Here is a 13,393-nt window from a genome sequence, read left to right on the forward strand (position 1 = left end):
TTTTTTCCCTGTTGTTTTGTTGTTCTTCATGTGACATCTATCTTTAGAACATACTGGACTAACCAACAGTCGCATTATATGTCAGAAAATATTTCATAAAGGATATCAGCACATCAATTTTGGCGAACATGTTACTATAGGAAACACATCCTTTCTGTTATCCTGGTCTTTGTCATTCGAAGCTAATCATTTCTATAAACTGGCGTGTTAAAGTAGGTCATGAAGAACTGAGGGCTTGTAACTTGCGTCTGTTTCGGCTATCATGCTTGTTTCTGATGATTTGGGAAAGAGGATGGGCGAAAATTTCCGCCTGCATTCACCTCCTGTCATAACAAGATAAATCTGTCTCCTTTTCCTGTTTCTACTATCTCTTTTCATGCTTTGCTGTTGAGCATTGCAACTATTCCTGGTCCTCCATGTCTACTGAAGCAACTTAATGAATTTTCTGATTACATGTCTGCACTACCGGGGCTCACCTCCTCTACTAATCAAAAGCTCTTCGGGACATCAGGCGAGAAACAACTACTCTCTTTCTCTCTCTATAATTTTTTTTGATTCTCTCTCTCTATCATTTTTTATGTTGAGAATATTTCTTCTATTTATCTTCAAAAAAAAAAAAAAAAATGCCACCTGCCCACTAACTTTCTCACTGTTTAACCTCCTTTATGAAACTTACGAACAAATTGGACTTGACTCTTAAATATGCTGGACTTTATCACTTGCTCTTCCGTCCTTCCTCAAATATGCATTGCATGCGCCCTATTGCTAGTATGTTACATAGAGAGAGGGCGCAGTTATAAAACATAAGGGGTATAAAGAAAAGGTGTTACATCCACCTCCAAATTTAACATCAATAGTCAAATAATAATAATAAAAGTCATCAGATGTGATTTGTTAGATCTAAAATATCTATATATGAAATTTATATGATTTGGAGATTCTTGTTTTACGCATCAAGTCACCTAAATATATAGTTGATAGAATGTTATAGTGTGTTGATTTTGAAGTGACTTGACACATAGTTTAAGAAAATATATGATTTTTTGTGTGTAGATATTTTAGGCTTTTTAGATCACATCTAATGGCTTGTAATTTCCTTTTGTTAACTAACACCATTGTATTGGGTGATGAATGTAAAGTTCTTTATGACTAAGCTAAGTTGGAGCCCAAGGTATGCTCGAGCTCCCATGACCAAGCCCAACCCATGCAGCCCAAGCTCAGTTCAGCTTAACCCATTTGCAACCCTACTATAAAAATTTCTATTAATACGCACCATTAGACGTCTACGAACAATGCCATAATTATTCTAAATGACGTGATATAGTTTGATTAGAATATTCAGAGTTCAACGAAGGAATTAAAATATTTAAACCTTCAAATGGCATTCTACATTGCTTCTTGATACTACATTTTAGATATACCACCGAGGTTTCTTCTTCCTTTGGCCCCTACTACATTTGATATGATACAACACACAAGGTCAACCTCCTGTAGAGGATGTTCATGGTTACCCAAACAAAGGAATATAGACTTCTTGTCACTTAGCTAACTCATGTAAAGAAGCATCTCATTGGCAAGACAATCAGCAGCTAAACTATCCTCGGGAGTACATATACCACATTTTCAACATATAGCATTTGTAAGAACTGCAGATATCATTGTCATAAAGTCTTGCAACCTCTGTGTAAACCTTCTCATGATTCACTACTTGAGCAAAATCAATGCGTCCAACATCCATATAAATCAATTAATATTTCAGCTTCAACATGCGTGATCAGGTGTGTTACATATGGTTGGATCAGTGTTTGAGACAAACATGATATAAGATATTCTCAAAGATACAGCAGAATGATGTTTGGTACCCAAAAATAAATGTCGTTAAATAAATGGATCCTATTGTTCTCAAACGTTTCAGAATAATGGCTGCCAAGTCACTTAATCCGCTAGTATTAATTAAGATGCCAGGAAGAAACGGAACACAACAAAAACGCTAACGTTCCTATTAAGATATAGGAAACTCCTATGAAAATGATCCAATAAATAGTGGCTAATGGCAATTAAAAGAAACAAAACTCCCTCGATGCAACCGTTAGTGCTCAACAAAAGAAACGTCTTGGACAAGTATAAATTAGAACCTCTGGTGCATACTCTCAAACAAGATCACGAAGAAGTTTGACATGGCTCCCTCCTCCTCTTCCACTGCCAAAAAAATTTTAATGGCCATCATCGTTCTCGCTGTGTTCTTCGCTTATGGTGCATATCTTCTTCTATTTCAGTGTAGAAAATAGAAAGAACATGTAGCCATGAAGGCCTCTAAACACATCATTCTTTTTTATTTAACATTCATGTAGCATACCTTAGTTATGCTCGGATGCTCTAAATTTTTGTGCATGCAGGTGTAAATGTTTATGCTAACTCAAAAATTATTTTGTTGTCACAGCAAAAGCAGCTTATGTTTGTGTTGGAACATGCGATGACATCCCAGACTGCAACAAAGAATGCCATAACTCTGGATATAGCAATGGAGGGCAATGCATGCTGCCACTTTACGAAAACTGCTGCTGTCTTAGATGATCAATATATATTCTATACAGAAAAATGCTATGCAACACTTCTGTATTTCCAACTTCAATTCATGCTTGCTGGTTCATTATAAATAAATGTAATTCATGGATTACAAAATGTCAGCAAGGCACGTATGAAACATCTTTATAGATATCAAAATAATTGACATATCATAAGAATTTTTAACATTTATTACTGTTTTACTATGGGAATTTATCAAGGGCCAAAAGATTTAGCTACATGATCTCTTTGTAAACATGTTATCAATCTTGTTGGATAGAAATTAAAGATGGATATGCAAAGGTGAGACGAGATTTGGTTTCATTGATATCATATCCCGTTTGGACATATATTTAGAAAAATATAGTTTTCATTTATATTTATCTAAGTAAAGGTATTTTGTGATTGTATGTTGACAAAGTGGCAAGTATCACTCATACTGTGCAGGGAAATAATTGTACAGCTAGTCAGCTATCCGTTTCTATTTGATGACACTAGCTAATAGTTGGATTTTTGATACAAAATATCAAACCTATTGAAAAGAATCCGTGACTCGTAAGTTTGTAAAAGCAAAAAAGAGAAATAAGAGAGAAAAAATATTATTACGCAAGTCACTACATATGTTTCTTGATCGGTATTCGACAAAATTACTTATGCTTCATCACCAATTACAGCAAACAATCATCTGCAACGAGAATATGGCAGCAAGAAGACTCCACTCAACACAGGGTACGTGAAGCCACTACCCAACCCCCATGCACGCACATGCATACATAAGATATATATAGACACATACATGTATATATATATACACACGCATATGTACATATATATGTGTGTGTGTATATATATGCACACACACATATGGTTGGATCAGTGTTTGAGACAAACATGATATAAGATATTCTCAAAGATACTGCAGAATGATGTTTGGTACCCAAAAATAAATGTCATTAAATATTTTTAGAAGCTCAGTAAAAAGAATAGATATTATTGTTTAGGGAATAACCTTAGTTTCCCGTTTAGACTTTAGACCACGCAGAAGTAAACTTATACCGTGCATGCGATGCCGACACGGCGACCATTCTCGCCACGTGTTGACTTGTCTCAGCATGCACGCAACGTGTCACCCCACGTGTCGGCCTCAAATCATACCCCACCTCATTTTCTCCGGCTACTTCTACTCACAACGAGCTCATGAAACAGTGGTTTAGGGTGTACCAAGCAGAGAAGAGATCTTGAAACGTCAAGGTGTAAACAAGGAGAAGTAAGAGGATAGGACTTGGTTGATAACACTGATGGCAGCCATGTTTGGAGGAGGACGAGGTGTCTTGGTCACCAACATCTCCAAGGCCTTCCCCAACCCTTCTCTTTCCCTCCGTTCTCCACCTCACAAGCCCAACCGGCTCCGTTTCCAATCAGCTCCAAAATCCTCACAGGTACCCTTCTTTCACTACAGGAAAATGGGTTTTTCCCGGCGTTTATTCTAGCCTTTACCGACGCTTATAAGCGTCGGTGAAAATATAGCCGACGCCTCGAAAGCGTCGCCAAAGCGTCGGCTATACCAGAGCGGGAAATGTTTTTGCCGACGCTAGGAAAAAGCGTCGGCCAAAGTAGGGCTTTACCGACGCTTCATTAAGCGTCGGTGTATGGGGTTTTCCCGACGCAAAGACGCGTCGGCATAAAATAGAACGCGGGTGCGGCGGATAGCTTACAACACGTTTTTACCGACGCTATAGAGCGTCGCTTGAACATTTTTACCGACGCTTTCCTTGCGTCGGGGAAAGCGTGGGGTTTTTAACGACGCTATAAAGCGTCGGGAGAGGATTTTTTTACGAAAAAAAAATTAGAAGAACAAATACTAAGAAACATATTATAGCAATATAAACCTGCATTACATTTACATCAAAACAAACATTCAGATCATTCAAAAAATTTATATTGTCATATATGATGAAATTTATATAATAAGTTCAAAATTACAATGTATTTTGAAAAATATAAGAAAGATACATATAAAACTCCTTAGATAACGGTCTCAAAAATATCAGTGACCGGATTCAGCACCATCATCATCTCTACGAGCTGTTGAAGTATCAGAAATCTACAAAAAAAAAAGGAGAAACTTTAGAAGTTATGAAAATCATTAACTCATGAAAATAAGTGATAATTATGTAAAGTCATCAAATATATATAGTTATTTACCTGAGAAGGGAGAAATCGCCGCAACATAGATGAAATATGCTCAAGCTGAGACTGCAAAGTTTGTTGGTTCTGCTTCAGCTCCGCCAACTCTGCCTGATGGCGATCCTTCATATCTTCAATTGTTGCCCGAAGTCTACTAACTTCTGCATTGCTACTACCTTCTCCAACATTTCTTGTATACATTCCCACTGCAGACAACTGAGTGGGGGTAACTCCAATGCCATAACCCCTCACTCGACCATAACGCTCTGGGCCCAATAATTCGGTGAGCACCTGAACTTCGATATGACTGGTCGCGTCGGATGATGATGACTCTCCGACACGCTCTGAAATAAGAGTTGTTGCCCTGTCCTATAATGCACAAAAGGAAAAGTCATATTAATGTATGGCAATAATAGAACTAATAATAATATCGTTGAAAGATTCAAAAATGAATACATACAACTATATCTCTTGCCTCCTCCCGAACAAAACTGCCATCTCGATGGGTGTGAGTCATCTTATAAAACTCCACCTTACCAGGCTCCCTCCCATTATCATCCATCTACAACAAAAAATATATTGACTCGCTAGTTATCATGATACATGCTATATGATAGAACATTTTAAAATAGTTTCAAAGAGTTTCAAAATAACTTACGAAGCACATAATAGTTAATTAGTGAACAATGATTTATGACAACATGGACCTGGTCAGCATCAGCACATGCCCACAACCAAAGTGGGGAGGGGGAAGGCAATAAGTGATGTATGAGGGTGCCTTTGAAATAGTAAAGGGTCCGAAGAACAACTATGGAGTGGAAAATACAAGAATCAGTAACAAACTGGCTTATCAATTGCATAATCTAGACGAGATCAAGCAAGGAGATCATCCCTAATACCTCGGTAAAATGTGAAATATTTTGAACATTGACACTCCCTCTTTACTTTCTTACTTTCTGAATCAAGAAGGCTGTAAGTCTAAATTCAATTGAAAAATTTCTCTTTATCCGTGTACACTTGTTATAAAAGCATCACTTCCTTCGTGGGCAGTATAAACAACATGCACTAGAGTACGATCAGTAGTTTTATTTATTTATTTATTTCTGAAGTTTAGAATTATTTTTTGAGATAATTGTAGTAATTCATAAGCAGCCAAATAAGTTACTTTTGATTGTCATCTTCTGCCTCTTTCTTTCCCATTCCAGTAATGAGCCCAGAAGGCCTGAACCAACATGAATGTGCTAAACATCTCCTTTTCAAGAAATTTATGAGCCCAGAAGGCCTGAACCACCATGAATGTGCTAAACATCTCCTTTTCAAGAAATTTAAACAGGCTAGGAATTTTATCAAAATAATGGAAGTTGTAATTTTTTCCTCCCCTATTAAATGGTGGATTCCATGTAGTTATCTACTTCATGAACAAGGACTTTGACCAAAGCCCTTAGTCTCTAGCATCCCTTATTGTTCACAATCTGAATTTGTGAACCAAGATTGGACCAAGATAGCTAGAAAACTTAACAAATGAGACATAAACATGATTATTGTGTTTAAGAATTTATGTAGCTGTGCAATAAGCATATGCCATAGAACATCCAACAAGATAATTCATACTAGTACTTGAATTTGAATGTGCACCAAGCTAGGGCCAGCAGTAACTGAGCTTGATAGACCACCAACCCAAGAAATATGAAATAAGCATGATTATCATTTTCAGAATATGACCACATCAATAAGCATGACCTTGTCTCCAAATAACCTTATGTTTTCACAAACTAATGCTCCAACAAAATTAAGTCATGTCCATGTCCAAAACACTGGGATACGACATACCTAGCGATGCAACGGAACATGTGATAGCTCTTTGGGCAGACACGCCGGAAGAGAAACCTTTCGCTCTGAGGAACTACAGGAACTGGCACATATTTTATGCACACAAATATGATCATAGAGTGGATTGCTGGAAGGGTGGTCAGAAAGTGTCCAAATATTGCTGGAATTCCTTTCACTAACTCATTGTAAACTAAGCTAATACCAGGGGCTCTAATGGTACCAAGGTTGCAGCCCAACTCCATCATCAGATCCATTGAAAGCTTCTGTTTAACTTCGGATTCATACTTTAGCTTGCTCCCATAAGTCCATATGTACATTATCATAAACAATATTGCTGCAAAAATCAACAAAACCCAACTTCCAGCCTCCGCACTACCCAAAACAGAAGTGAAGAAAACTAATTCCAGCCCCAGAAAGAATATGACAAACAAAAGCACTATGAAGATGTTAATCTGCCATATTAGAAGCATAATGATGGTTACTAGAATTGTTGTCATCATCATTATTCCAAGTTCTGCAGTGCCTGCAAAAAAAGATTCTATATATAAAAGACCCAAACAGGAAAAAAAGAAGAGCACATGTAAAAAATATAATTTAACTGCATGTAACACAATAAAAAGAAAAAAAATAGTACTGAAGAAAACAAATTAAAAAAAAAAAGAAAATTGTGATACCTTAGTTTACCTATAACTACTTTTCTTCTTTCAGTAATCACATTCTAATTGGGCTTCTTGGTTTATATTAATAAAAACCTATACAGTAGATCTACCTACTTGCCAACTGACCACCTACACTTCATGGCAAGCCCTCTCTTGCCCGAAGTTGCCATGGCCTAGAATTTAGTACCAACTAGCTGGTTGCCATCAGGTTAGGACTTGCCTGTAAAATGTTATAAAATTTCATCCCCGCCTTTGTCTGAAAAACTTAACCCATTAAGAAGCGAGGAGGCTAGTTAGTTAAGGTTTAAATATTATTTTCATCTTTTGTGAATTTCTTCTTGTAGCTTACATCACTCAAGTGTTTCAAAGATATATCCACTAATTATAATATGATTTTTGGTGTCAAAGTAGCTGGTGCCAGAAATTAGTCTTATTTCTACTTTTACAACACCAATTCCTTTTGAGCTGGTTCTGACAACTAGTTTTATGTCCACCTTTACACACTTTGAGCCTCCATCTCTGGGTCCCTCCATCTCTCTCTCCAAGCCACCTGCCATGTTTGCTTAATATAAAATAACAAAATAAACTCTCATCTGCCTATCCTTGTCCATTCTCTCAATTTCTCTTTTGAGATCATGAAGATCCATTTGATCTTTACTCAGCACCAAGTCAATCGAATAGCCCTTCCAATTTTTTCATCCAATTCCATTAGTCAATCTTTGATGTACTTATAGCAATTCACTTTGGACACAAGAACAACATTCCATCTGTTCATATCCATCCATGAATGCCTATTACCGTGTCTAATTTCACTCTAAGGTATCTGTCCATGTCTCATTCTAGACATGCCCTCGTCTTCAAAATTGTGCTTTGCTTGGTTCAGCCTGCTATCTTAAAGGGAAAGAGAGGGGGAAAAGTGCATGAAACAATGAGGAGTGTATTAATAAAAACACATGAATTAGATGGGATTACATCCATCCTTGTATCACGTGCACTGCACATGCCCAAATATTAGTTCAAATGAAGTATAAGACACGAACATGTAGTAAAGACATCAGAGCACACATCAACTGCAGCCATTGAGTTGACAGTCAGCAGCATGTCTGAAAATTACGAATGCATAACCTAAGATGAAAAGATATTCAATACTAACTCATGGAGTATATCATAAGAATTAAGAAGTCTTATTGGACTCCAGTACCTCAACAGAAGGACTCTTTAGCCAGCTAGGGAAAAATCTTACATAGCCTATTACAATAATAGATATGAATCTTAGAAAAAACCAAATAAGCATCAGGTCAGGCTGAAAGGTGTATGCTGGAAGAGCATGAAATGCACGTAAGTATGGCTAAAAGAATGTATTATATATGCTGAAATAATTTCAGATTGCAAGAGTTTTCTTCTTTACCATATTCTTCATTGATTTCTTACTAATCTTTTCTTTAATTATGCTTCTTAACAGTATCATCAAAGAAGTTTGCGTGCAAATAAGGTAATATTGATTGAGCCAGGGAATCAGCATAGTGCCACTGTACAACCAACAGGTACAGGAAGAAATAATATCTTCATTACAAGAGAAGGATCTGATTTCCTGTGCAAAGTTTAGAAATAAAGAGATACATTTCTGGAGTACTTAGGCAAGATACCTCAGCATGCACAATGCAGTAACCATAATCAAGCCCAAAGGCTTGCCAGTAACGTCCATTTTACTCCAAGATGATGGACCATGCAGTCAGCGCTGCAAATGGATTACATTGACCCACTTGCAATCCAAAACTTACACAAAAAGAATCTGATCTAGTTTCAACCAAAGTCAGTTGGACTACACTTGGACCGATAAAAATGACCAATCACAAATATGGACAATTTATGGATCATTAAGTGACTTGTCTTAACCCAAATAGCCCAAAACCATGAATGATATTTTTCACAATCCACATCGACATTAAGAAACAGATTTGTAGATAGTGATAAATGTTATGTAGGTAATAATCAATCTGTGTTTTTGATGATAATACATAGCCAAGTGGAATGGGTTGTTAATAATGTCTATACATTGTTTAGTTGTTATTCTGTTGAATAATATGTTTAGGATATATAAAACAACAAACATGTACATGATTTGACCCCCCCCCCCCCCCCCCAAAAAAAAAAAAAAAAAAACTGATGGATCAATAAAATAAATATTGAATATGAGGTAAATGAAATGAATTAGACTTGGATTCAAAATTTGACCCAATTCAAAATGTGGATTCAATATCACCTTTCATATTCATTGAAAAAATAAAATCATGATTTTCAAATATAAAACCTCGAAAAGCAGCCATTAGTTTCTCAAGGCTGCCTAATTTAGATTTCTGTTAAGGGAACTTTGCGAATCAAATATGACAAATGGAAATTTATTGTTTGAATGGAAAAGAAATATCAAGGAATCAGAATTGATTCTACATTACCATATGCATTGCCAATGTCAGTTATGCTTCCAAAGGTGGCAACAAATGCCAAGCAGAAGACCAGCAGAAACCAATTTATGACCGGAACATATATCTGACCCATGAACTTCCGTGATGTGTGAATAATTTTGAGACGAGGAAAACAACCAAGCGCTGTTGATTGTTTTATGCATGAAAATGTCGCTGTTGTCATTGTCCGACTTGCAATCAATGCAGCAATGTTGGCTACGAGAAGGACTGGCCAAAAAGCCCAACCTGATAACCAAATATAAGCATCATGCATAACAGGATATAATGAATCAAACCAAAATAAAATTAAAAATTATTCATCTGAGAGAATTCATTCATAATGTGTTTTCTATGCATAAAACATCAGCCCAGAAAAAAGTAATTATCGAAACATGGTTTATCTACTTGTTAAACATAGAAATGCATATATTTAAATAAATCTCCAGCTTACTTGGGATGGACGAAAAGAAGACCTGCTCAGAGGTAGTTAGATTTTCCATAAGGAATGCAGCTTGGCCAAGGTATCCCAACAGAAGGCAGGGCAGAACCAAAAACACAAAAGTTAGCTGCAATAATTACTTAAAGCAATCAGAATGTCAAAAGTTAAAAAAGGTCTGAGGATGTTTAAGAAGCTGCAACAGGAAGAAGGTATCCAAAGCACAGTGTGTAATTCATTGCCTGAACAGATCCTACAGAGAAATAGCAAAGATCTGCAAACATTGCCTCAGAACCTGTAAAACAATTGGGCATAAGTGTGGGTGATATTTTATGATCATGAATGCACATGATGAAACAGTAACTACAAAATCTAGCCCCATTTCCTGGCTAGAATCCTGATAAAAAGACCAAAATATCTATTATTTCTGAAAAGTAAGCATCAACAAAGCACAACAATAGACTAAGTAGTTTCTGAAACTTTTAGTTCAAGAAACATTGCTTGATTTACCATTAAGGGTCCATTTAGCTCCAAAGAAATGTATGGCAGAGACCAGTTAACTGCTTTTTATGAAAAACAGATAAATTGGATACTCATTGCTTCAAGAATTTGGTTCAGAGGAATTCTTTTTTCTTTATTCTCTGAGAGGTGGAAAAGGAAGTGGAAAGATCACCAAATACCAGAATAAATCAGATCCTGATAAAGAAATGAATCTGATCCCATTTTCTCCCTGAAGCAAATTTCAACTACACTATTTTCAAGCAGACTGCAGAAGTGGCCACCACCAACCACTTTTTGTTTTCTTTTGCCTTTTCCTTGATAACAAATAAACACATCTGGTATTTCTTATTTATCCATTGATTTCTGCTTCAAGACAAAAAGATTGGAGGAGTATTTGATTGAATATTAAGAATATTGCAAACACATAGCAATAAACTATTAACTTCATATGCATCTATCGATCTAGTCGAAGATTACCCTGCTTTAAGAATACAATTGTTCCAATAATCTTGAATTAATTCATGTTACAATTGGATAGCTTACAACACGTTTTTACCGACGCTTTAGAGCGTCGCTTGAACATTTTTACCGACGCTTTCCTTGCGTCGGGGAAAGCGTGCCAGCCCGTGCCAAGGGGGTTTTTAACGACGCTATAAAGCGTCGGGAGAGGATTTTTTTACGAAAAAAAAAATTAGAAGAACAAATACTCTGAAACATATTATAGCAATATAAACCTGCATTACATTTACATCAAAACAAACATTCAGATCATTCAAAAAATTTATATTGTCATATATGATGAAATTTATATAATAAGTTCAAAATTACAATGTATTTTGAAAAATATAAGAAAGATACATATAAAACTCCTTAGATAACGGTCTCAAAAATATCAGTGACCGGATTCAGCACCATCATCATCTCTACGAGCTATTGAAGTATCAGAAATCTACAAAAAAAAAAGGAGAAACTTTAGAAGTTATGAAAATCATTAACTCATGAAAATAAGTGATAATTATGTAAAGTCATCAAATATATATAGTTATTTACCTGAGAAGGGAGAAATCGCCGCAACATAGATGAAATATGCTCAAGCTGAGACTGCAAAGTTTGTTGGTTCTGCTTCAGCTCCGCCAACTCTGCCTGATGGCGATCCTTCATATCTTCAATTGTTGTCCGAAGTCTACTAACTTCTGCATTGCTACTACCTTCTCCAACATTTCTTGTATACATTCCCACTGCAGACAACTGAGTGGGGGTAACTCCAATGCCATAACCCCTCACTCGACCATAATGCTCTGGGCCCAATAATTCGGTGAGCACCTGAGCTTCGATATGACTGGTCGCGTCGGATGATGATGACTCCCCGACACGCTCTGAAATAAGAGTTGTTGCCCTGTCCTATAATGCACAAAAGAAAAAGTCATATTAATGTATGGCAATAATAGAACTAATAATAATATCGTTGAAAGATTCAAAAATGAATACATACAACTATATCTCTTGCCTTCTCCCGAACAAAACTGCCATCTCGATGGGTGTGAGTCATCTTATAAAACTCCACCTTACCAGGCTCCCTCCCATTATCATCCATCTACAACAAAAAATATATTGACTCGCTAGTTATCATGATACATGCTATATGATAGAACATTTTAAAATAGTTTCAAAGAGTTTCAAAATAACTTACGAATTCAGCTCTACGCCTAGCATAACTCATCGAGCCTAAAGTATGAGGAACAGTCTGAGAGGCTCGTGCAGCTCTACCAATGTTGAAATATGTCTTCCAAAAAAAGAATAAACAATATAATATATTTAATATATAAATTTGTAATCTATATTATTAGTAAATACAATCTAAGGAATTGAAAAAATAAACACAACCTGAGCTTTCTCTGAAAACCAATAGTGGATAAGCTCCCTCCATTGATGAGGGATTACATCAGGAGGACAAACACGAGCCACCTCCTCTTCAGTCATGCCCACATGCTTCCAGTCCGTCTTTAGTTTCGCCTTATACTCTTTCCATTTGCGGTTGACGGACTTCAGCACCCAATCATGGCTATTTGCAGGAAGGACAAACTTTTTCTACACCAAAGTTAAGAATGTTATAACAATGATAAATCAAAAAATAAAATTGTGATAGTAAGCAAATTCAATTCTTTACCTCAATAACTTTAAGAAGCTCAACCTTATACGAAGGAAGCATTTCATTCCATTTCGTATAGTTGAGCGGACACAACTGACCCTTCCGCGCAACCGATCCTAGAAAAGTCGATAAAATGCTTGCAGCCCTCTTGATAGGCTGCCCCAGTTCATTGCATTGGACGACGATCTTCTCATCCTCACGTAGGCTCCACACGTCCTGTGCTCGAGTGGGTCCTCGTGTCCTCCTCACTCTCCCCAGTCCATCTATAAAAATAAAATAAAATATCCATGAATTGTAAGAAAAATTAATATAAAAAATGTAAATCAAATTACCTTGGATGTGCACGTCATCCATGTCTGGACAATCAACAGGTGGCACGTGCGTAGACTGAGACTCGTGCTGCTGGGGCTCGTCGGGCTGTTGGGACCGTAGGGACTGATCGGAAGAAGATCCCACGGATGTGTGCTGAAACTCAACATCTCTGAATCGTTTTCCTCGCGGCATATTGTTACCTAGTATGCACAAAAAGAAGCAATATTAGTTAAATAATAAATAAAATCTAAATGAATTGCAATAGAATATGTCTGTTTCAAGTCACCTCACC

The 13,393-nt window shown here is 36.6% G+C and overlaps 1 protein-coding gene across 3 annotated transcripts; it reads right to left on the reverse strand.

Moving 5' to 3' along the window:
• Positions 1-4,476: 4,476 nt before the first annotated feature.
• Positions 4,477-11,080, reverse strand: LOC120110303 (probable potassium transporter 14). 3 transcript variants are annotated; one of them, XR_005511197.1, is made up of 7 exons: positions 10,382-11,080; positions 10,155-10,269; positions 9,695-9,949; positions 6,583-7,105; positions 5,213-5,314; positions 4,771-5,121; positions 4,477-4,669 (listed from the first exon to the last, which is right to left on the reverse strand). XR_005511197.1 is itself a non-coding variant. In XM_039124932.1 (5 exons), the coding sequence occupies exons 1-5, from the start codon at positions 10,487-10,489 to the stop codon at positions 5,266-5,268; spliced, it is 1,050 nt and encodes a 349-aa protein (XP_038980860.1). In that variant the 5' UTR covers positions 10,490-11,080; the 3' UTR covers positions 5,128-5,265. The 3 variants fall into 3 exon arrangements, 2 of the variants coding, with proteins under 2 accessions (XP_038980860.1, XP_038980857.1); XM_039124932.1 differs by lacking the exons at positions 4,477-4,669; positions 4,771-5,121 and having other exon boundaries at positions 5,128-5,314; XM_039124929.1 differs by lacking the exons at positions 4,477-4,669; positions 4,771-5,121; positions 5,213-5,314 and having other exon boundaries at positions 6,267-7,105.
• Positions 11,081-13,393: the final 2,313 nt, after the last annotated feature.

Source organism: Phoenix dactylifera, chromosome 1 (assembly GCF_009389715.1).
Source record: "Phoenix dactylifera cultivar Barhee BC4 chromosome 1, palm_55x_up_171113_PBpolish2nd_filt_p, whole genome shotgun sequence".
NCBI lineage: Eukaryota > Viridiplantae > Streptophyta > Magnoliopsida > Arecales > Arecaceae > Phoenix > Phoenix dactylifera.

What these genes read in the sequence shown, in the direction of transcription:
- LOC120110303 (XM_039124929.1), bottom strand. Translation starts at nt 10,489, where the DNA reads ATGTGCATTCATGATCATAAAATATCACCCACACTTATGCCCAATTGT. An exon ending in TCTCTGTAGGATCTGTTCAG is followed by an intron (nt 10,270 to 10,381) that starts GCAATGAATTAC and finishes TAATTATTGCAG; the next exon opens with CTAACTTTTGTGTTTTTGGT. An exon ending in CTTCTTTTCGTCCATCCCAA is followed by an intron (nt 9,950 to 10,154) that starts GTAAGCTGGAGA and finishes TTTGGTTATCAG; the next exon opens with GTTGGGCTTTTTGGCCAGTC.